Raw genomic sequence first — 25,125 nt, forward strand, 5'->3', positions numbered from 1 at the left:
AGTTTGAGAACAAACTTTGAGGTTGACTTGAGAAAGCCTAGCCTGAACGTTTGAAGCAGTTGTAAAGCTTGAAGTTTAGATAAATAGATGAATTAGATTACATTACATGATTTAACATGTTGTTAGCATGTTTTAATATGATGTGTTGATAGCATGTTGGTTGGATGTTTCTAGCATGATTAGCATATTGTTAGCATGTTTCTAACATGATTAGCATGTTGTTAACATGTTTTAAACATGATTAGCATGTTGTTAACATGTTTCTTGCATGATTAACATGTTGTTAGCATGTTAGAAAATATATGGCACACCAAGTCAAACGTCTGACCCAAGTGGTTGTACCTTTAAAGCTGTAGGAGGAGTCAGTGTTTAAATTTTGGCTCAGAAGAAAAAGAAGCTTAAATTGTAGATCAGTAAGTTGGCTTTCTCAAGCCAATTTAAATAATTCTTCTGATGGTACATTGACTTCTACTAAGACAAATGCACATTTTTTCCTTTCCTACAATCTTCCCCAAACGTCTGCTCTGGGAGTTTGAAAGTTTGCGAAAAGGCTGGATTGCCTTATGGCAGCAACAAATTTGCGTCGGAATTCGCATACTCTCTGAGTAGGTACTTTTTTTGGAATAAGTATCACCTAGCGACAATCAAAAAAGTACAACCTGAAATGTTGGGATGTCTTTTAAATTTGAATAAAATTAAAACTAAAAGACTTTCAAATCACATGAGCCAATATTTTATTCACAATAGAACATAGAGAACATAACAAATGTTTAAACGGAAAAATTTTACACTTTTATCCACTAAATGAGCTCATTTCAAATTTGATGCCTGCTACAGGTCTCAAAAAAGTTGGCATGTGGGCAACAAAGGGCTGAAAAAGCAAGACATTTTGAAAAGATTCCACAACTAATTAAATTAATTGACATCAGGTCTGTAACATGATTAGCTATAAAAGGGATGTCTTAGAGAGGCAGTCTCTCAGAAGTAAAGATGGGCAGAGGCTCTCCAATCTGTGAAAGAGTACGTAAAAAGATTGTGGAATACTTTAAAAACAACGTTCCTCAATGTCAAATTGCAAAGGCTTTGCAAATCTCATCATCTACAGTGCATAACATCATCAAAAGATTCAGAGAAACTGGAGAAATCTCTGCGTAAGTGATGAGGCCGAAGACCTTTGTTAGATACCCGTGGTCTTCGAGCCCTCAGAAGACACTGCATCACTCATCGGCATGATTCTGTCATTGACATTTTTAAATGGGCCCAGGAATACTTCCAGAAACCACTGTCGGTAAACACAATCCACCGTGCCATCTGCAGATGTCAACTAAAGCTCTATCATGCAAAAAGGAAGCCATATGTGAACATGGTCCAGAAGTGCCGTTGTGTCCTGTGGGCCAAGGCTCATTTAAAATGGACTGTTTCAAAGTGGAAAAGTGTTCTATGGTCAGACGAGTACAAATTTGACATTCTTGTTGGAGATCACGGACACCGTGTCTTCCGGGCTAAAGAGGAGTTAGACCTTCCAGCGTGTTATCAGGGTTCAGTTCAAAGCAAGCATCTCTGATGGTATGAGGGTGCAAAAGTGCATATGGTATGGGCAGCTTGCATGTTTTGGAAGGCACTATGAATTCTGAAAGGTATATAAAGGTTTTAGAGCAACATATGCTCCCCTCCAGATGATGTCTATTTCAGGGAAGGCCTTGTGTATTTCAGCAGGACAATGCAAAACCACACACTGCAGTTATTATAACAGCATGGCTTCGTAGTAAGTCCTGCAGTCCAGACCTTTCACCTATAAAGAACATTTGGGGCATTATTAAACGAAAAATACATCAAAGAGGACCACAAACTCTTCAGCAGCTGGAAACTTATATCAGGCAAGAATGGGACCAAATTCCAACAACAAAACTCCAGGAACTCAAAACCTCGATGCCCAGACGTCTTCAAACTGTTTTGAACCTTTTCAAGGGCTCCAAAGATGCAAAAATACACAGAACTACATGCAGTTACTTTAACATCAATGCAACCTTTCCATTACACAGAAGGTTCTTTATAGCGGAAAAAAAGGTTCTTTAGGTTATCAAAATGTCCTTTACACTAAAAAAAAATATGGTTCCTTTAAAACCTGATCAGTTTTTTGGTGAATCATAATATGCTCTTTCTATTGCTTGGCTGCAAAAACTCTCTTTTGAAATCTCTATTTTTAAGAGTGTACATATGCATTTTTCAAACTCCACAAACGATTTTTTCTACGGACAATAATGTGTCCCTGTCTCATTGGCACGTACAGTGACTATCACACTAATCCTTTGTCTTATAAGTAACGTTCTTCCAGCACCTGACGCTTAGACGTTGCACAATACTTCCCTCTTTGGCACAATTCCCTCCTTACTACTTACATCCAGCTTGAATGAAATTAAAGTTGGATGTTTATGAGGGCACAAATCACCCCACTGTTAGGTCATAGGTTGGGCAGATGAATGGCCCATGAATATAGTGTGGAATTTAGCCGGGGGTATATTGGGAGTGAAGAGTCTAATCTCATAAGAGGCTCAAGCCGCTAGAGGCCAGGTAGAGAAGAGGAAGTGAGCGATCAGTAGCATTGTAGTTTTACACTGTGATTGTGTCTGTCGTGTCACACCACTTTCAGGATTTTTCTGTTGGGGTTGTCACTCGCAGTTGGATGTCCTGATGTGACACTGCAATGCACTGAGAATTCAATGGGTTGAGGAGAAGCCTGGAGCTACTTCATGGATTTGCCAGGATGTTTAGGTCTTTACGCATGAGTTGTATCTGAGGTTGGTAAATGAGATTTCTGCAAAATGCTTTTGAGCAGTTAAGTCACTCAACGGAGATGATATTCAGCATTGTAATATGTCAAATTCAAAAATAGAGAAACATTTATCTGAAAGAAAATATTTTGATTGTATGGAGACCATGTGCTTTTTAGTATCATGCTATTAGAAACTAGTTATTATAAATATTCTGAATTAGTATCCATATTTAATGAAAATGAAGAATTGTGCATTGCAAATAGTTTTTTTTAATTATTTTATTTTATTTCAGTTAATGTGTTTTTTTTTTTTAATTTCATTGTACACTGATTTTATTATTTTAACTTTAGTAAACTAATAACCCTAAAGCAGACAGAAATCTATTTTGTCTTTCACTGAGATTATATTAATTGTTCTGTTTTTCATCTCTTATTTAACTTACTACTATTAGAGTTCTTATTTATAATTTATAATTTAAATTTGTTTTTATTTTAGTTTTAGTTAAAGTTTTAGTAATTTTGCTGCGTTTTTTTAAATATGTATGTAGATTTTAGTGTTAGTTATTTTGTACATTAAGTTACGTAAAATGAAAATGATTAATGTCGACTAGTTGAATAAAATATGTTTTAAAATTTTAGATTCAGTTCAAGTTTATTTATTTCAAGTCACAAAATTGTTTTATGGTTTTAGTTTTAACTATAACAACCCTGATGCAGACAGTAATTTCTAATATTTGCTGCATGACTGTGAATGTCTTATTAATATTTCTACCTATTTCGTCTTTCAGTGCAGAGATGCCTTTGATGATTGTGGAGACGAGCTGCAGTCTGATTGGCTGGCTCTTTCTGTATGTGCTGCTATGTCACTTGAACAGTGAGAGAGATTGTGAGTGGAACTGCAGGCTGGTAACTCTGCTCCACGGCATCCTGATCATCTGTGTGACTGCCTACATTGGCTTCATTGCTGGGCCATGGCCTTTCACACACCCAGGTAAGTTGTCCTGTTTGGAAGGTTTTAACACAAAGCCTGATATATGAAATAATAGTCAGAAAAAAAAAAAAACATTTTCTTTTAAATCTAACTGTATACTGAATCTTTTAAACAAAACAGTAATTAGAAAAATGAAAAAAGCACACTCAGGATTATTTGTTGAGTATCCATAATTCTGGAGCAGTAAGGGCTTAAATCTTTTTTCATATGAATCCTTGATTCAATCCCTACAAATTATGCCATTTGTTCGATTTTCATGAAACTTTCCACATATCATCCCTAGACAATCATGACAATAAGTTATTTTTGAAAGAAAGAATTTTGATTTGTCGAAGCATCACAAAGATATGAGTTAATTAATTGGCAACACAATGCCCATTTTTACGAGCTGACCTATATCTGCTGTATGTAATGTCCAAGCTTAACAAAACTTGACTAACATAGACAGCAGGACATTGTGAGGATGCACAAGAAGTTTTCGTAAAATTCTGTCTGTAGGGGGAGCTGCAACTGCAAAACCACTTAAAGGGATAGTTCACCCATAAATGAAAATTCTGTAATTAATTACTCACCCTCATTTCGAACCAAACCTGTAAGACCTTTTTTCATCTTCTGAACACAAATTAAGATATTTTTGATAAGTTTCGAGAGCTTTCTGACCCTCCATAGACAGCAGCACAACTGAAACGATCAAGGCACAGAAAGGTAGTAAGGACATTGTTAAAATAGTCCATGTGACATCAGTGGTTCTTGTGCGCAAAGAAAACAAAAATAATGACTTTATTCAATAATTTCATTCATGAGAGTACCACGGCCTCCTGAACGCACGGCAGAGACTGACACGGAAGAGAAGAAAATGTACATATTCATACGCATGGTAAAATGAATATGTGTACTAAATTTTGTGAAAATTGGCCATAAGGTGGCACTCAAATAAGCAACTTTACATTTGATCAAAAAACTCAGCAACCAGATTTTCTGCAAAATCAGCAAATCCAAATTTTCTGCATTCGCACTTTAAGCCCAGACACAAGTAATTTAATTAAATGCACAAAAACTGTTTATTTGTAGAATTACAGTGTACTGGTGATGGTGACTATATTTATTATTATTATTAGGGGTACAAGCACCGTATGTGCTGGAAACCTATTGTGCTTGTACGTCTGCTTCTACTTTATTTTTCTGCCGTAAAAATAAATGGGCATCAGAGACCATAAATCGTAGAGATCCCAAAATCAGCAGGATGGTCCCAAACATGAACCGCTACTCAGGCGCACAGATATATTTACACAGCACTAGGTGGCACTATAATAAGCCCTTAACCGTTTTGGTCCATAACTCTGGAACCACGGAACCTCTGGAAGTGCTTGGGTCAGTTCATTAACTGTATTCATTTTGAAGTGTTGGTGGCAGATAGCAGTAGATGTTTGACCTAAAACATTTCTTATCAACTTTCTTCCAAAATTATAAATATAAAAAGTAAATCTAAATATAAAAACAAAATACAAATAACTATTATTTACACATCCCTATGCAAGCAATACCACCAGATGCAAGTATTCAAGACATTCAAGTGAAGAAAACTGATATTTAAAACTAAATATAAGGACTTATTCATTCATTGTTCATGTTTAGGGTTAGGGCTTTATAAGGAGAATATGTAAATTACATTTAAATAATTATTAAATAATTCTTCAAGAATGAATTGGATGTGATTTATGACTCGCGTCTTTTTTCCAGGCACTGAAAACACATCTCTCCAGATCCTGGCTCTTGTTCTCAGCTTAGGATACTTCCTCTTTGACATGGCTTGGTGTGTGTATTTCCGCACTGAGGGTCCGGTGATGCTGGCCCACCACACCATGAGCATCCTCGGGATCGTGCTGGCACTAGGGCTGGGCGAGTCGGGCATCGAGACCTGCGCTGTCCTCTTCGGCAGCGAGATCACCAACCCGCTCCTGCAGGCCCGCTGGTTCCTCAAGCGCATGGGCCGCTATGACAGTTTAGCTGGAGATGTGGTGGACCTGCTCTTCATTCTTCTGTTTGCCTCTGTGAGGATTGGTGTTGGGAGTAGAATGCTTTATTGTGAATTAGCCTCTTCGAAGCCATCGCTTATAGTGAAAGTCGGTGGGGTGGCTATTTACACTCTCTCCTGGATCTTCATGATAGACATTGCACGTTTTGCCTGCAAGAAAACTCGCGCCAAATACAGGAGATGGAAGGAACAGTACAAGCTGGATGAAGCTAATGGACATGCTGTTAAAGTGAAATAGGTCATTCTGTGCATTAGGACTGGGAAAAAATAGCATTTTTGCTGATATACAGTATGTAGCTAGAAATATTTTGTTATTTTACAGGGTTCTTTTTTAACGGATATCAAAAAAACTCACAAAAGGTGAAACATTTAAAAAAAAACTAGAAAAATGTAAATCCAATATAGCTACTTCTACACTGTAAAAAGTGATAAGTTGACTTAACTTAAAAAAATTGAGGAAACACGTTGCCTTAAAATTATTAAGTACATAATAATTTAAAAAAGAAAACAGTTGAGTGAACTTGACAGTTCAATTAACTGATTTTTTAAATGATCATTTACTTAAAAATTTTAAGGCAACGTGTTTCCTCAATTTTTTTAAGTTAAGTCAACTTATCACTTTTTACAGTGTATCATTTCTAACTTTTCCAAATTTGATTAATTACTCCACTAATTTTCAGTCATATTAAATTTCCAAAACTTTTCAAAGACTTAAGATAATTATTATTCATTTCCAGTGCATATTAAGATTTTATTAACTTTCACAAATTTATCCAAAACAAATTAAGATATTATTAATTTTCCATGACTTTTCCAAAACATATTAAGATTTTATTAATTTTCATAACTTTTGCATGACATATTAAAACTTTACTTTGAATAGCTTTCCCATGACACATTTTTTTTTTAAATAATTAATATTTATTTTAAGATTTATTAAGATTTTATTACATTTAATGACTTTTCTATGAATTATTAAGATACTGTTAATTTTCATGACTTTTCCAATTTCCATTCATTTCCATGACATTAATATTGTACACATTTTCATGACTTTGAAGGCCTGGAAAACTGGAAAACATAAATGTGTAAACCAAAGTGCTCAAAAACACAACTACACAGTAACATGAAAGTGTAAACAGGACTTACTCAAGCACAGCAGTGCATTGGCATTACACTCATGGTGCAAATCTTCTAATGCTATTGAGCCTGTCAATGGAGAAGGTGTCCTTGTACAATGACATTGTCTGTTGCTGCAAAAGACGGCAGTGTCTTTCCTCAACAGGCAGAACTGAGCTTCAGTGATATTCTGAAACTAAATACAATACTGCTCCAAATTTGCAGATTTTGGAAAAACAAAACAAAAACAAATGGAGCGCACTCACAATTTCTCCACCACCCTCTTCTCAACCATGTCTGCTGCAGTTCGACTTCACTTCACCACTAAATTCTTGGCCGTGTGGATTTTCAGATGCAAGTGGTTTATTATCACACTGCAGGACTACTCACTTCCTGTTTGAATCACCTGTATATCCTTAAAGCTGCTGAGTTATGGTTGTTGAATTTAAAAGAACAGATTTAAGCAACTTAAAGGGATAGTTCACCCACAAATGAAAATTCTGTCATCATTTACTCACCCTCAAGTTATTCCAATGAATTACCTAAAGCAAAAGCTTTTGTTAGAAAACACACCCTAAACAGAAGGTAGGAAGCCGTAAGTATGTATCCAAACAGCCGAGGAACTTTGGAATGTAAAAAACGTTTTTTGATGATGCAAGAGGGCTGTTTTCAGAGTAAAGAAGAATGTGATATACCATGCAGATCTTTTAGACAGTATGCTGCATGAGTCCATATGAATAAAGCCTTTTTTTGCACAAACAAAATACTAAAGATAAATTTGTAGATTCAGATGAAACGTTAGTCTCTTTAATCTCTGTTTACATATTATTATAATTAGCGATTATTGCTAAATGTTGCTGGGTTCACAAGCATTGAAAATATGATATTCATCCATTGGTTTGAACTCTTGTGAACACTGATATTTTTTATAGTTGGTATGGCACTGCGGAACCGCCAGTAGGAATAAACCGCTAGGTGGCGCAAAAGATTTAAATATGCTCATTCTGTTTAATATTGACAAATAAATCACTGCTTTATTGTATCAGTCTGTTTGTCATTCCAGAATTGTTTTTTTTCTGTATTGCTTTTATTTATTTTATTTTTATGTTCTCCTAATTTCTCATAATACGATAATACGAAGTGATATTTAAATATTGATCTGCTTCTTCATCAGAATGTGTCTTAAATATAATGATTTTGTTTACTCATTGCATATTCTGGCTAATCTGTAAACCACCTTGTTTGATTTACAAACTGGTTTAAGTGAGTGAATAATGCTCCTAATTTACTGCCTACAAGTTGTCAGTACTTTAGTAGGCTAATCTACAACACTTGGGAGGCGATAGTGCTGTTTGCGGAAGGATATACGCCAAAAAGTGGTGAAGCGTCGCAGGCGTAGGAATCCGGGATGTGATTTTACTGAAACTCGGGAATTATCTGGATTTTTGTGATTTTTTCTTAATCGTTTTTAATCTTCGTCCAGCGCCAAACTGACACATGTGACAACGCGCATGTGTGTGTTTTCTTTATTTGCGCTTGTATAGAGACGGAATCCTTGGTGTACAGATTTTGTTGGAAAAAGAACGGCTAAAAACTACTGAATTTCGGAAAACATGGAGACAAGAAGGGAAGGACCCGACTAAACCAAAGTTTCCCAACTAATTATTCCAAGAACAGAGGGGAATCCGTTCGCGAGAGGAAAATATGTGTTGCACATCCGCCAAATTTGCATTGTATTTTATTGCCGCTTTGAAACGAAGCTGTTTCGAGCAGAATTCCTGAACTGGGAACTACACCGCTGCCCCAAGAGCAAACATCAAACGATTTGTAAAGTTTTCTCCCGATATTACAGTGGAAAATATGGGAATTCTAGAAGTTGAACTGGGTAGGGAAGGAATTACAATGAAAGGTTGACCCGTGTGGATGCTTTAATCCATCCGTTGAGTGGATTTCCCCAGATTTTCACACGTTTGGAGTGGTCAGGATACATTCTTCTGGAGAAAAAGTCCATTCAGCGTGTAAGGGGCCTAAAAAGGATGTATATTTAGTTAACAGACTTACTTCACAGTACCAGTTCAGTTGATGGTGTGGTCTACTACAAACTGACGTTTTGTGCAGCAGTGAAAATTCCGCGTTTGAGATTAGCTTGAGTTTGGGAATGCCGAGTTGGAAGTATTTCAGTAGAGGAAATGATAGAAAACCGTCGAGATTTACAAAGTAACATTTGGGACTGTAAAATGAGCGAAGAGCTTTTGGACTGACGCGAAATGCAGCCGGACAGTCTCCTTCATTCGTAAGACAACACATTAACAAAAGATTGTTTCTCTGGCTTTACTTCCAGCCGCGCTTTGGGGTTGACAAAGGCGACTGTATCCAGACAGAGGCGAGGGGGAAGCCTGTCGGTCTGTGTGCTGGCATTTCGGCTGGGAAAATGATGAAGCGTCTCGGACAACAGAAAGAGTTTTTCTCCATTGATCATCTATGTGTTTGCGTTTAGCATCGATTTCCTTTGCTAACTCTTGTGTTGTGTAACGCCAGAGTCAAATGACACAGACCACTGAGACCAACGCAGATAAACCGTGGAAATATAAAACATAAGCTTGTCTGTTTCTGTTCTGTTCAAGAGGAGACTTTACCATTCACATCAAGACGGAACTGTCAGAATTGAAAAGTGCCACCCGGCTGCTGCTGCTGTTGTTGTTTATTTTTTTCAAATACAAAAGGTGTTTTACCATGGTAAAATGCTAATTGGATAAGAGCTGAAGAAAATCACGAAAGGAAAGCCCAATGAGCGGCACACAGTCCACGCTTGCTGAGAGGTAAATGATGACATATAATATTTACATGGTTGTGTTTATGATAATGATAGTGACCTGTCTTAGGTTTATGACGCTGTTTATACATATCCAAAACACTGTATTGTTGAGATAAATCCGCCACCCTTCAACAAAATATATGGTATTCTTGTGGGAATACACACAGAAACAATTCACTTACAAAGTGCCATGGAAAAGACCCTGATGTTTGGACATGTACCATAGTAATACCATGGTATTCTCGGGATACTAAGTAAAAGCTTTGGTATATGAATAATTGTCATTCGCTATAGTATATCAAAATACCATAGTATTACCATGTGATCTGTAACTTTACCATGACACTGCTGTCATAGTACTTGTTTATAAAGGCGTTGTCTTTAAGAGCTCAAATATTTTCAGAAATGTACTACCAGGGTTTTGGTACATAGTATTACCATAGTATTCTTTGAAATACTTTGTAGTACCACGTAAGTACCATTTTACATGTATTTTATTGTATTAATCATTTAGTAGCCCAATACACAGCAGTGTACCTTGCTTTTGCAATTACGGTACCATAGTACCGGTGGTTTATGTAATTCAAGTTAGTCACCTGTTGAAATGGGTAGAGTATGAGTAGAGAGTAGAATAAATATCCCCATTTAATAGAAATGTAATGCTGAATCTTAAAGAGCATGATGTGTAAATGTGATGATGCAGGTTTATTTAAAGTCTTTCTGTCTTTTATGTGTAGCTAATACTTGCAGTCAAAGCTGTTTTCCACAAATTAGTTGAGTTGATAAGACAACTGATAGGTGACCTTATGACCTTACAGCACAAATTTACTTGTCTGTCTTACAGATAAACTCAGTGTATGTGAATATTTTTCTAAGCAGACACACTTTGAAGGGTGCTGGTTTTGTGTGACTGTGTGGTTTGTGTTTGTTTTTTTGTTTTGGTGATGCATTAGTCACTCAGAAGCCGGAGGACTGACTGACGTGTCTTGATTGCGCACACCTGTGAGCACACAGCTTGTGACAGGAAGCACTTTAGATATGCGGTCAGTATGTCACTCCAGGTATCTCGCTGTGTTCTGCTAATGCTGCTCTTAAGAGCACAGCTGGCCTCGATGTGAGACTCTCTTGTTGTGGTTTTCCACCTCTTGAGTTGTTACCTGTATTACTCGACCAGGCACACACGCTTCAAAGAACAAAACGCAGAAGCTGGGTAAGCTAATGTGTTGTCATCTGTGTGCAGAGTTGTGCCTTGATGCATGTTGTGACACTTCTTTGTTTTCACACCCACTCTTTTTTGATTATATCCATCGTGCAAACTGCGTGAATACATAAGAGGTGTGCAGCAGGGCTGACACGCTCTCAGTTCAGTGTCAGAATCTGAGCAGGGTATAGCTGGTTTTGTAAGGTGATGTTCTGTGATAATGAGCAGGAAAGACAGGTCATCTCCTTCAGAGGCAAGAACAAGCCACCTGCTCTCAGGTAGACATCACCGTCTGCTGTCAGTGATTATCAGATGGCCATTTGTTTGTGTTATTTGAGACCTATTTATTTTGAAAAGGAAAGTTCGGATAAGCATCAGTGTTTCATGTGTAAAGATTCTTCTTACGGTAATCTGTATTTATGTTCATTGCTACTGAACCTTTATATTTTACCTGTGTACATTTGTGGTAGTTTTCTACATTAAACTGGCTGCACAGAAAGAAATTCAAAAATGGAGTCCTTTAAAATCCTGCTAAAATGGTGGTGTGGTTGCAGTACCATTATAGTTTCCATTAAAATAAAGGTTAACAATCAGTACTTTTATAGTTTTTGCCAAAAAAAAGTCATTTAAATTTCATAAATTGATTCAGATCTGTATTATTATGAAATATTTGGAACGTAAATTACCTGCCAGTTGGCCAGTAGCCTTAATAGAAACTGCAGATGCATTGCTGATGTAAATAACTTGAGTGAATTAGGCCAAATTACTGTGAACTAGAGAAAACAATTGTTGCGACTTGAACATCTTTAGCAATATGTGTACCACTGCAAGTTTTAGACGACCTGCATGTTTTGCTCCAAACCGCCATGTGATGACACTTACAAAATCATGATGTGCCATCATGTTTTTAGCGATGATCTGAAAAATGAAGTCTGTAGTAATGGCTACTTGAAAATTCATCTTTGCCATCATACATTTTTAACAGTTGTTTAAATTTCAAAATGTTTCAATATATAATTGTTAACCGTATTGTTGCTCTAATGAATGCAGTCTTGGTGGGCATAAGACACTACTTATATATAATAATAATAATAATTATTATTATCTATGGCATAAATAAGACAATTTTGAATAATTTTTTTTTTTGGTTTGAACTTCAGTCAAATTGTCAATCTGAATCAGTAACCCACTTTAAATACATATAAATGGTGGTGTTGGTGTGTATATGTTCATAAATAAATACAAATAGATGACCAAACCTGCTTGTTGTATCAATGGCATTGATTTGCTGCAGTGTTACAGTATATTGATTTCCTCCACTGGGCGGCTAAGGGTTTGGCAGTGAGTTCAGAGAGCACGTTGGCATCTTTGGAGGAGAACTATTCTTCCGGCTGCTCTTGTATTAAAGCTTCTCCAGTCCCTTCTCTGAAGATGTCTCACCAAAGCGAAGCTCCACTCAGCTCTCGTCATTTGTATGAATAACTGTCTGTCTGGCAGTAGCGAGTGAGTCACAAGCCTTTTTCTCCTGGAAATCTTTTGTACGTCACCACTTTAATCTCAAAGCTTCACAAAAGCGTTTTATGTTTTTAAAAATAGTGCAGGTGTGAGAAAGAAACTCAAGATATCTATTGTTTTTCATAGTAACAGAAACTCCTTGATGACTAAACAGGTGGATTTCTTTTGTAAATCAACTACGGAAACTAGGTTCAGACACCGTAGCATCATGTTTAATGAGCTAGAACAAATTTAAGAACAAATGACTCATAACCAAGGAAATGTTCAATGACTATAATACATATTTCTTGCAAGAAATCATAAGTTGGAAAAAATGTTTTAATTAACTTTTTTTAACCAAAGCAAAATTTTTAACAGCGCACTTGTTCAGATCTTGGATTCAGACTTTTTTTTCCATTTATAGTTTTTAAAGGAAAATGTTACTTATGACTTTATTTTTAAGGAATAATTAAGCTAAAAATTTAAATTGTCATTTACTCACCCTCATGTTCTTCTAAAAGAACCTCACCTAAGAAAAAAAATATAAACTTGTTTTTGCTGTGTATACATAATATTGTAGTTTGTACTGTAACATTAGGTATAAGTCATTGCAAATATGAGCTTGAGTTCTCATAACCTTCCAGGACTGTAATGTTATCTGAAATGTATTAGTTAACTGCAATAACATTCACTAAACAGACACCAAAAATGTCTGTGTTCTTATTTGTAATAGTGGATTCATATAGCTTGTAGCAAGTATCATGGCACTGAACATTTGCTGAAGGCTGTACCGTACAGCTTGCTCTTTGTCACAGCATTTCGCTGATCTGTGGTCTTTTTTTTTTTTTTTTTTTTTAACCCCGAGGCCCTCTCGGGAAGTGGTGACATCACTAATAAACAATGTCTGTCAACTGGGCCAGGCCACAAGCTCTTCCTGACAGAGCTGCCGGCCACCAGCAGTGCATCATGGGAAGAAATGGAGCTGCTTTGTTGCTTTATTTATGACACGGCCAATCTGTATGAATTCACAAATTCACATAAGAGAGTCTGTTTAAATGGTTTTTAGGGGAATGTTTTCATTCTTTTCCCCTGTAGCGAGAAGTTAGTCGCTGTAACTTTTTTATTTTTAGCATTTTCTTTAATCAATAATTAATATATTTCTGTGTGTAAATCTGTGTCTATATACTTTACACATTTTTTATTATTTACTTTTTTTATTATTAAATATTAGCATTACTTTAACCATGTAAAACAAGTCCAAGATGGATGTTTAGGTTTTTAAAATATTGAGGCTGGTTAAAATGCTCTTTGTGGCAAGATATATAATGGATTAATTAATTTATAAATAACCTCTGGTCTGAACAGGCCAATAAAACTCCTACATTAATCAAGTTAGAAGTGTCAACCCACAAGTACTGTAAATACTACAGCCCACTGTATTTCATTATTAAAAAAAAAAAAGAAAAACAGTGAAGTACAGGCGACCTCCATGCAGCCATTAACAAACACGTCTAGTTATAGAGAGAATAGCACACTTATTTGTTGTTTAGCACATTGTTGTATTTTTTTCCCCATTAAGATACAGACATGTTAAATATCTTTTATTGGAGATCAAGTCTAACAACAGAACAAGCTGAAGTGTTTGTTCACCAATTCCTGGCTCTATGTTGGTGTGAATATATATATATATATATATATATATATATATTAGCAAATTGCAGCCTCAATAAGTGCATCTTACACTGATATACAGTATAAGGTCATGTAAAATGTTTAATCAAGAAAAGCTTATAACAGGTTTTAGCTAAACAAGTGTTTACAGGTAACTAATTATTTGCATAAATTGGCACATTTAAACCTCGTACTGTGTTTTTTTATTCCATAGCATTCAGCGGTAACACTTTAGAATAGGGAACACTTATTCACTATTAACTATGACTTTTCCCTCAATAAATTCCTAATTTGCTGCTTATTAATAGTTAGTGCGGTAGTTGTTAAGTTTAGGTATTGGGTAGGATTAGAGATGTAGAGTAAGGCGTTAATATGTGCTTAATTGCTACTAATAAATGGCTAATATTCTAGTAATATGCATGCTAATAAGCAGCTAGTTAAGAGACCCTAAAATAAAGTGTTACCCGTTCAGCTTAACATTAGATCAAAACAGGAAAAAAATATTTTATAAAATAGTAAGTTAACATTTTAAAGAGAAATATTTTTTCAATTTTAATTTACATTTTTGAAATTAAATTGAGAATACTTGAAATAGATTGGAAAACTTTTACAAATATATTTAAACGAATTGATTATGAAATCTTACTAGGCATATTGTCCTTGCAAATGACTTTTTGTTAACAATAAAGCAAAAGTCTTGTCACATGAAGTTCGTGTACAAGACCTACATGAACATGATCTTCACAAACCTGAATTTGACCCAGCATTTTAGCTCTTGACTGTCTGTTGTGATCTTAATCGGACGATTAGTTGTCGCCAACACAACATTTTGGACAAATGGTTGGAGGGGAGCCATGCTTTGCTATGATTCTGAAAGATCAGACCTCCAGCACGTGACACAGGATTGTGGGAAAGATACCATCAGGGACATCCTGCTACGATGACAGGTGCTCGCTCCATATAAAGTTACATTGACACTAATCGTCTGCTGGTACCTAGTGTCTGACAAATCATTTTTAGACTCCCATTCATGTGACGATTTACAACCAACCAGTTTTAAATGACATGGGGCGTATTTGATATGAATCTGATTCATTCTATTTAGGGTTCAATCTGTTTCTATTTTATGGATTTAAATTAGCAGAGAATGGAGAAGATGTATGGAGCAGGGCCACCTGCCAAGCTTTTCCCAGCTAGGCTGGTTTTGTTGATGGAAGGCAGGCTTTACTTTGTTTGGTCAGCTGATGGTCGGCAGCCCTAGTCAGCATTTTATATGCCACTCACATTGGCTGTGCAGAAAATGTGTGCGAGCCTGTTTGTGTTTGTCTGTGAGAGATTTGAGAAATTCTTGAAAAACAGATGTGCTGAATAATGCCATAATGGTGATCTCTTAAATAACATGAGATCATCTTTCTCAATTTTCTTGCTTAGAATCAGATCTTTTCTAGTCTTCTACTTTTATTCAAGCTTTTTAATTGCTGTTTTGATGGTAAGGAATCTCATTTGTTTAATGATTTATGAAAGCCATTTATGATTTCCAAATGTTGTATTAAACATTATTATTGCTTTATTGCAGTAGTCAATCAGTCAATCAATTAACTATGTCATTAGCATAAATTGGACCCACCATTGACTTGTATGGAATACTGTATAGTATAGTATACACTGCATACTTCCTACTTTTTAAAAAAATTTTTTTATTATTATTATTTTTTAAGTTTAATCATCACCCCACAGCTAGTTTTATTGGTCACCTCAATCACACAGTAGGAAATAAGCACAGTTAATATCATGACCAATTAAATCTTTAGAATCGTCTGTGGGGCGGGGCTTGTGCTGAACTGGTTTGGGGAAAATAAGCAATTAGTATGTAAACAAAAAAAATGCATTATACTACAAAAATTTCAAACCATAGTTTGCTACCAGTTATCATCTGTTACTTGGCTTTTGTAATACAATTTTTGACATTTGATCAAATGCTGAGTCAGCTCATGAAATGTCAATCTTTGTGCACTGAGTTTTGGGATACAAAATTATGCTGCTGCTGCTGCAAAAAAAAAAATCTATACAACATCGCTCTACTATACTATTATACTATCAATAGTATTTTGCATCAGTGTATTGGAGGCGATAGCACAACCTGTTAGTAATGAGGGCCCCATTTGGGACCACATAAATATAGACCTGCATTCTTGAACATTTCACCTACAGTAAATACAAATGACATGAGAAAGGATGAGTAATGTATGAACAGTTCTCCATGGTAATTTTGGCCCATTTAATGAAATACCCCAATCTTTAGCGCGTCTTGACATGCCTCAGCTTGCTGAGCAGATAGAAACCTGTACTAATCATGGCCCAAACCCCAGTGAGCCAGACACTGGAGGAGAAGAGTTCACTCAGATATGCTTTGTTCATTTCTGAATTAAGAACAAATGTGCTTCAGAAAGTTTTTGATAATACAAAGTATGATTGAGTAAACATGGGTTATTGGAAAGAGTTGGGAGAAATTAGAGAAACGAATAGAGAGATCTCACTTTGGTCATAGTTAATCATGGCACAGAGCTTGAGTACAGCAGGAAGTGACACAATGTCATGGCTTTAAAAGTTGTGGTGATTTAAATTACTAGACTATTAAACACTGGGATTTCATACAAATGTCGCTCTACTGAGTATGTATGTACGGTCAGAAGCAGAAGTCTTTAGACTGCACTGTTGAAAGGGATATGTGCTCCCCTAACTTTCTGATATACTCCAGGGCTCGCAAAATTTCAAAATCCCTGGTAGCCCTTCGGCAGGTACTCTTCAGATTTTGGTAGCCCGAAAATGAATTTAACTAGCCCGAATTAAAAAATTACTATTTTATTTTATTTTATTTTTATCTTTTTAAATATAGAAAATCAGATAGGAGTTTAAATGTCAATCAAAAATATTTTCAATACACAAATATCAACAAATATGAAGGAAGGAATTTTATTTCACTATTTACAGGGTATCTGCAGAATTTTTACAAATATATTTAAGGCAATTTATGACCCATTTTAAGAGCTGCACAAGTAAAATAAACACAGAATGAGCGGGGTTGGACAATGTCTATGGTAACATACAGTTTTGAGCCATAAAATTACATGATTTGCAGTTCAGATACAGGTTTTCACAAAAACAAATCTTATACAACAGCGTTTCAGGCTATAGACCGTTTTTATGAAAAGGGATCAATCAAGCATATAAATTATGTTAATTTAAAATGTATAAATATTACTGTCTTAACTGTTTAGATTTTTAGAAGGCACATCAACTTCTTTCTCATTTACAACTCTGTGTTTGCTGCATAAAAACATGAGTTGATATTTGCATTGATCTGACCATAAACAGCAAGAAAGGCTTTTTGGAAATGCAGATTCACTCTCTGCCACGAGGTGGCGCTTTAGGAGCGCTGAAATATTGCGGTTTCCCCGGAAACGCTGTACACAAAGCAGCTCCGCGCTCATAAACGCTGCTTTATCAGGAATTATAGGTAAAATGAAATTAAAATGCTAACAACACGTTTCTGAAGACAGTCGGTTCCCTTCAGATACATTCACATAAAGACAACCGCGCCGCGTTTTGACTTGAAACGTGCAGCGCTCATTATTTATTCAACGACATCATTGCCTTTTGAAGTTTAATCCTGCCGTATCGTGCGACTCTTGTCTTTCCGTCCCCAACTGTAAGACCTCTTGAAATTATAATTAAGACATTTCTTATACCATTTAACGTATTTAAAACTTTTTATGGCCTTAATTTTGATACAACTCACTTTCAGAGTTTATAAGGACCCGCTGGAGATCTGTATTTAAGGAGCCCGTTGGGCAGGCAGTGATACATTTTGGTAGCCCGACTGGAAAACACAATAGCCCCGGGACGTCGGGCTAGCGATTTTGCGAGCCCTGTACTCACTAGATTTAATAGCAATTTGATAGTACTGCAAAAACTAAAATTATTTTGAAATTGAAATTAGTTCTCATTTAGCTGAAAACAGAAACTTCAGTTTTTGGTAATTGTATTAATTCAGTTATTGGCTGTTTGAACTAGGGTTTCAGTTTCAGCTGATAAATTAAACCAGTCATAGGGCCCATCCACATGGAGACACGTTTAGCTGTATACGTAAAAAGTTTGTATCATTCTGGCGTTTTTGGAGCCTGAAAATGCAATTTTTTTTTTTAAACCGGTCCCAGAGTGGATAAATCTGAAAACAACACCCTTACGTTTTCATGTGTACAGCCAATCTGTATATTTTGTGAAACAATGATGTCATCACCCCACGTCTTGACCCTGGTCAGACACCGCAACGTCACGTAACGGCAACAACAACATGAACAAACAATGAACGAACGACTGTATTTTTATTAACTAACATTAACACAGATTAATAAATAGTTTAATAATTGTATTGTTCCATGTTCGTCGTCTTGTTGTGTTGGGGTTTTATACAGAAAACTGTGGCAGAATTACAGCGCCACATACTGGTCTGGCATGTATACTACATCGTTTTGAGTCGGTTTCAGTGATTTCATGTGTAATCAGGTATTCTTTTTTTTTTAGAACGAGGAAAATATATATACCATAGTGATGGGCCCAATATGCGCCTCTCTATGTTTCAGCCAATCAAATTTGACATGTTGCTAATCTAACATCATTTTTAGCCGTGGTCAAGTGCGTCCGCACTGCTGACATGTTAACCTGTTGTAGCCGATCCACATTGGGTAAGAAATACAGTCATGGCCAAAAATATCGGCACCCTTGGTAAATATGATCAAAGAAGGCTGTGAAAATTAATCTGCATTGTTAATCCTTTTGATCTTTTATTTTAAAAATTCACAAAAACCTAACCTTTCATTGGATAATAAGAATTTAAAATGGAGGGAAACATCATTATGAATTAAATGTTTTTCTCAAATACACATTGGACACAATTATTGGCACCCCTAGAAATTCTTATGAGTAAAATATCTCTGAAGTATATTTCCATTCATATTCACAATTTTGAGCATTCCAGGGTGATTATGACCATGAAATTATCCAGCCATGGCTTCCTGTTTCACAGAAATATAAATAGGAGGGAAAACAAAGGCCAAATTCCCTTAATCATCCATCACAATGAGAAAAACCAAATAATATATTTCTGATGTGCAGCAAAGGATAATTGAGCTTCACAAATTAGTGAAGTGGCTTTAAGAAAAGAGCTAGAGCAGTGAAAATTCCCATTTCCACCATCAGGGCAATAATTAAGAATTTCCAATCAACATAAAATGTTACGAAAGTGCCTGGAAGAGGACGTGTGTCTATATCGTCCTAATGCACGGTGAGAAGGAGAGTTTGAGTGGCTGAAGACTCTACAAGGACCACAGCTGGAGAATTTCTGAAAATAGTTGAATCTCGGGGTCAGAAAACCTTAAAAAAAATTGTCACACAGCACCTACATCACCACATGTTGTTTGGGAGGGTTTCAAGAAAAATTCTCCTCGCTCATCCAAAAACTCCAGCATATTCAGTTATTAGACACGACTGGAACTTCAAATGGGACTGTCTTCTATGGTCAGATGAAATTTAAAAATGAGCTTTTTAGCAGCAAACACTCAAGATGGGTTTGGTTAACACAGAAATAAAAAGTACCCCATGTGTACAATGAAATATACTGCTGTATTTTTGATGTTGTGGGCCTATATTTCTGCTGGAGGTTTTGGACATCTTGTTTAGACACATCGCATCATGGATTCTATCAAATACCAACAGATAAAAAATCTAAAAGTGACTGACTCTATTAGAAATCTTATAATGGGCCATGTTTGGATCTTCCAACCGTACAAACACAAACCTCGAAAACAACACAAAAATGGGTCACTGAGCACAAAACCAAGCTTCTGCTGGCCATTCCAGTCCTCTGACCTGAACCCTATAGAAAATGCTCCAACATGTAGCTGGGAATCTAAAGGGTCTGGAGTGATTCTGGATGAAGGAATGGTCTCTGATCTCTTGTCATGTGTTCTCTAACCTCATCAGGCATTATAGGAGAAAATTTAGAGCTGTTAAACTGGCAAATGGAGGTTTCAAAAAGTATTGAAAAGGGTGCCGTTAATTGTGGCCAATGTATATTAGAGAAGAAAATTTTTTTCATAATGATATTTCCCCCTATTTCATATTCTTATTATCCAATGAAAGGTTAGATTTTTGTGAATTTTTTTAAATAAAAGATCAAAAGGATTAACAATGCAGATTAATTTTCCCAGCCGCCTTTGATCATATTTACCAAGGGTGCCGACATTTTTGGCCATGACTGTAGATGCTCACGCAGTTGAAGACGTCATTGGAGAAGCGATAACCCTTTTCCTTTCTTGCTCTTTCGGCTGAAATTTCAGTGCATCACCACAGTTTAGGGATATAAACAACTTAATATCTTTAAATTCAACTAATTAGGGCATTTTTGACTATTTGGCATTATGGAACCCATGAACAGTCTGGTTTTAGGTTTACTGGACCCCGATCGGACATCAAAATTTTCCTAGGAAAAAAAAAAATCTACCTCAGCATATGCTCTAAACTATAGGAACCCCTTTTTGCATTACTATAAGATTTCAATTAACAACAGATTATATTTATATATTACTATATATTATATAATATATTATATTTATTTTCAAATATAATAATCAACACTCAACTTAAAATTGTATGCAAACATGTAAATAAGTAACAATATATAAGACTGGAAGTTTCCAATGAAGTTCCACGCATGCAGTCGTTAAAACAACGCTGTATTTGTTCGGGTACCGAACCAAAAGAACTGAAAGACCAAAAGACCCTGTATACTGTTACACCCCTACAGAACATTCTCCATAGTGAAACCGCTTTCTTTAATATGGGTAACACTTCTTTAATATGGGTAAGACCAATACACAGTTGCACCATATTACTGACTGACAGTACGTGTTTAATGTTATCTCAGTGTAATTATCATGAGTTTAATAACTGAAGTAGTAGGCCTGTTTAAATTGAAAGGACTGTAGGATGTTAATCTCTTAAATGGCTTTGCTGCCTACAGTTCCCACAGGAAGTGTGGCTGGGGAGAGAGAGTGAGCGAGAGAGACAGCGACAGGGTTAAAGACCCATGTAGAAAAAGTAGGAAGTGGCTGTGGGAGCCAGTCTGCTTTTGGAGGCTGAAGTTATTGGGGCCAGAACAGCACACAGAGTCCTCGTGCTACACACACGTGACAGGCCCTTTGACTCTCCCAGCTGCGTCACCTTGGAAACTGCAAGTAATGTTGCTGCTGCTTTCCCATCCTCCTGTGCCAGACGAGTAGTTAGGAAAGAAATTGACCTCCTCAGGTCCAGTCTTTGGACATGCTGCTCACCGACTACACAGCTCATCAACCTGCTGACATACTACAGTCTTCGGGATGAGGTGCTTTTTGAAGTTTACTGGTTTATTGCGATCGGCTACTCCAGATATTTGTGTTTTATAGTGAGAGTTGGGAAGGAAAAAGTTATATCAATATTTTTAAACATTCAGTCAAGCATTAGTTATCCTTATTTTTTCTCAGATTTATTTTCTACAATAAGACTTCGATCATCTTTGCGTGTCATGCTTCAAATTTGTCTCACTATTGTGGTATTCCCTCAGCGAACCAGACTTGTGAAAGGTCAGTTACATCAGTCTTGTTAAAGCATAGACAAAAGTATGTGTCGCTCAAGAGGATCTGATGCTTCACTTTCTATAACAATCAAAGTAAGAAAGAATATGAGAATGGGAAAAACAAATGAGCTTTGAGCTGCTTTCCTCATTAGAAGCATCAGCCTCAGAGCCAAAGGATTTACGGATTGGCAAAGGTCATTCATGTTGTATGAGACTAAAGGCCAGACAAAGCCAAAAGATTTTAGAGCCACTATACAGCCAAAATGACTCATGTCACTGACTGTCTGCATTGTGCAGTTTTAGCTGTAATTTAATAGTTGAGGTCAAAACCTCAGTATTATTGTTACCTAAGAAGTGAGGATCGGTCAACAAGTCCTGGTGATAACATGGTCCTAAATGGTGCTTTCTTAATATAAAATATATATTTTTGAAATGTCCTTAATGTTTTCACCATAAGAGTATTTAAGTTTGAGTTTGATGCAAGCTGTGCTGTAAAGATATACACAGTTGGATGAAAATCTCAGTGTCCATAGGGTGTGAAAACAAAAAGTGGCTTGGGATTTGTCATGCAGATATCAATGCCAGGCTCTGTGGGTTGGTTGTAGGTGCAGAGTCTGTAGGCGGATATTGTTTATGTGGCAACTCAATGTCCTTCGGTAACAAAAATAACTTTAGTCAATGATTTCTTCTCTCTGGGACAGTCCTCTGCAATTGTTTTAGTAACAAATTTTTGCTATTTATTACTTTCATATAATCATATAATTTAGCACAAGTATCTGATTGAACTCAGACTTGATATTTCTTGATGCAGTCAGGCTAATTGCATGAGGCACAAGAGAGTTTAAAACTAAATTTGGATTAATCTCTTACTTGGCCTCTCTCATGCTTTTGCCATCATTTTAATCTCAAACCAATTATGATATTATGATGCATGGCATTGTATTAAGTGGTGCCCAGTACTAGAATACACAAAACGCATCAAGCAGACAGAGGCACAAATGTGATATTTATTTCAGCAAAGCTCAAGTCTGATTTATTTTCGGAAGTCAGTTTGTTTAAAAAGTTTCAGTGCAGCAGCTTGCGTCCGTTCATTTGAATCATCACTCAATTTTTTTAAGGAATAATTATTTAGTTTAATACTGTAGTTTATCACTATATGTACAGTTAAGTTGTGCAAGTTGATGTCAGTGTAAATTCTGAAACAAATTCGCAATCTCTGTGGATATAAAGGGGTATTTTTGAAGTGCACCACCAACTCCTTGTTTTGTTATTTTAAGTTGTCAACCAGTCATCTGTACTCTGACTCATGCCACTGTTAACATATCAAACAATAGTAAAGTTATTAGGGTTTAGGTAGAATTGGGGTCAACTGAATGTGCCAAAACTGTTCCTCTCCACAGTCTTCATAACGTCAGAGTCCAGTGTCTGGTTGACTGGTTTTGACAGTGGGGTGCTTTGGTATCTGGACCCAATATGTTGTTTCCCAGTAGACAGGGACTCTCTACAGGCAGGGACTAAAGATAACATGTGCCTCTCAGTTCCCTCTGAGCCTGGTCTGCTGTGACGTTCAGCTTGAACTGAGTTGTCAGGATTGCCGGTGCCAGAGGAAGAGGTGTGAAAGGGTGACAGCTGCAATGTCGTGGGTGAGTCTGGCTGCTTACTAGCCGAAGGCTCAGAGGAGATGGAGGCAAAAGGCATTTGGAGCTGTGAGGGAGCTGGTGATCATGGGGGTTGGGTGATGAACCACAGAGGACCTTGACTGAATTCCATTGAAAAACTGGTTCAGCTTGTTGGCCATCTCCAGGTTCTTCTTGTTACTCTCCCCAAAATATCCTTCACCTTATTTTCCTGCAGCTTGCTCTCTACCTTTCTACCTTACCTTACTGTTAGGAGTCCCTGCTTTCCCTCGGTTTAAGTTTTCTTTGTACCATTCATCTCTTCCCTGTTTCCCTGTCTCAGTCAGTTAGTAGAGCCTTTAGGCTACTGGTGTTGTTATAAAAGCAGCATACTTCACTAGTGGATACGGTGTCGTCAACACCAATGTTAAAATCAGTATTATTAGTAACACTGCCATCAAACATGAAATTAAGATGGCTGATTCTGTCCTGACTAAAATGATCACCACTGTGCCCTTGAGCAAGGCCCCCCAGGTTGCTCCAGACAGGTTGTACATGTTGCTGTTATATGCTGACATTACGTGATAGTCAGTTCTTGGTTTCACAGACACAAAAACTGGTTTCACATAAGAAACATTTTTTATGCTTTTGTTTATGTCGGAGGTGTTGACATACAGTTAGCTTTTGGAGTTAGCTGTTGACAGCAGTTGTTGCGTTCCTAAACCATTGTGCGTTGTACATCATGCGGATAATTGCCTGAGAAATGTAAAGCATTTTAATGGACTTAGGTCAGGGGTGGATGACGTATTTCATTTTACTTGAAAGAAAACACAACATAGTAGAGTCAGTTTAATGTGTTGTACTGTTGTACTAAAATAGTCACCCCAAGTACCACTTCAAAATCTCACTTAGATTAGAAGTGGCTGAGATATGATTTATATCACGTTCAAGCATGCTGATTTTAATATCACTGGTTTCGAATCAACACCAGGTTCATGGTGAACCTTTTAAGAAACACAGTTTGGACCCACTTTAGTTTGGGTGAGTCAGTTGTCAGGAGTCTCTCTGCTGTCAGTACCTGTGGTTGGGGAAAAGCTGTATTCCTGCATCCCATGTTCTCCCCCACCTCTCTGCTCTCCAGTCCATTGGAGCGAGTCTCAACAGGAGGCGCACCCCGATCACTATCTCTGCTCTGCACAGCTGGCAACATCTGCTCTTGAGAGGGAGATAAGAAGGGCTTGGCCGCTCCACCCTGCTACACGTTCCACACAACATCCGTGCCCGTCTGCTTCCTGCTCCAACAGACCATTACCAAACCCAACCACAGAACCATTGCACTGTGTGTCTGCCTGCTTCGTCTCTGTAGGACTCTCCCAGATGACGGCATGATTCAGGGATTCAGACTTGGCTCAACATCTGCCAGGACATCTGAATGCGTGTATGACAATAATTAACAGGAAATTGTCATTGTGAATCACTGCTTTCGGTTTGAGCAGCTTGTTGCCACCGTTTCATTTTTGTGGGATGTGAACAGTGTGATTGTAAGCGTTATATTTTGCATATTTTTGTCAGAACAGTGACATTTCAAGTTTAAATTCAAATAAAACAAATGCACTGCTTCATGGCAGATTACCAACAGAATTAAAGATTTGGGTCCTGTGAGACTTTTTAAATTGATTTGAGAACTACGTTTGATGTAGATGTTCAGCTGCAGCGAACGGGATGTACATTTTCAAAA

General features: G+C 36.8%; 2 protein-coding genes across 5 annotated transcripts in view; both read left to right on the top strand.

Moving 5' to 3' along the window:
• The first annotated feature begins 3,568 nt into the window (after positions 1-3,568).
• On the top strand, positions 3,569-6,037 carry tlcd5b (TLC domain containing 5b). Its single transcript, XM_058777266.1, has 2 exons — positions 3,569-3,764; positions 5,505-6,037. Exons 1-2 carry the CDS (start codon positions 3,569-3,571, stop codon positions 6,035-6,037), a joined length of 729 nt encoding a protein of 242 aa, XP_058633249.1.
• Positions 6,038-8,261: 2,224 nt separating this feature from the next.
• The window catches only part of arhgef12b (Rho guanine nucleotide exchange factor (GEF) 12b), a 72,771-nt gene continuing 55,907 nt past the window's right edge, over positions 8,262-25,125 (top strand). For 3 of the 4 annotated variants that reach the window (XM_058775263.1, XM_058775264.1, XM_058775265.1), the window contains exon 1: positions 8,262-9,737. In XM_058775263.1, coding sequence (XP_058631246.1) covers positions 9,706-9,737 — 32 coding nt within the window. In that variant the 5' untranslated portion in view covers positions 8,262-9,705. Of the gene's footprint in view, positions 9,738-10,732; positions 10,944-25,125 lie in introns of those variants that run through there. The other variant, XM_058775267.1, reaches the window with a different exon arrangement.

This window comes from Onychostoma macrolepis, chromosome 05, assembly GCF_012432095.1.
Source record: "Onychostoma macrolepis isolate SWU-2019 chromosome 05, ASM1243209v1, whole genome shotgun sequence".
Lineage (NCBI taxonomy): Eukaryota > Metazoa > Chordata > Actinopteri > Cypriniformes > Cyprinidae > Onychostoma > Onychostoma macrolepis.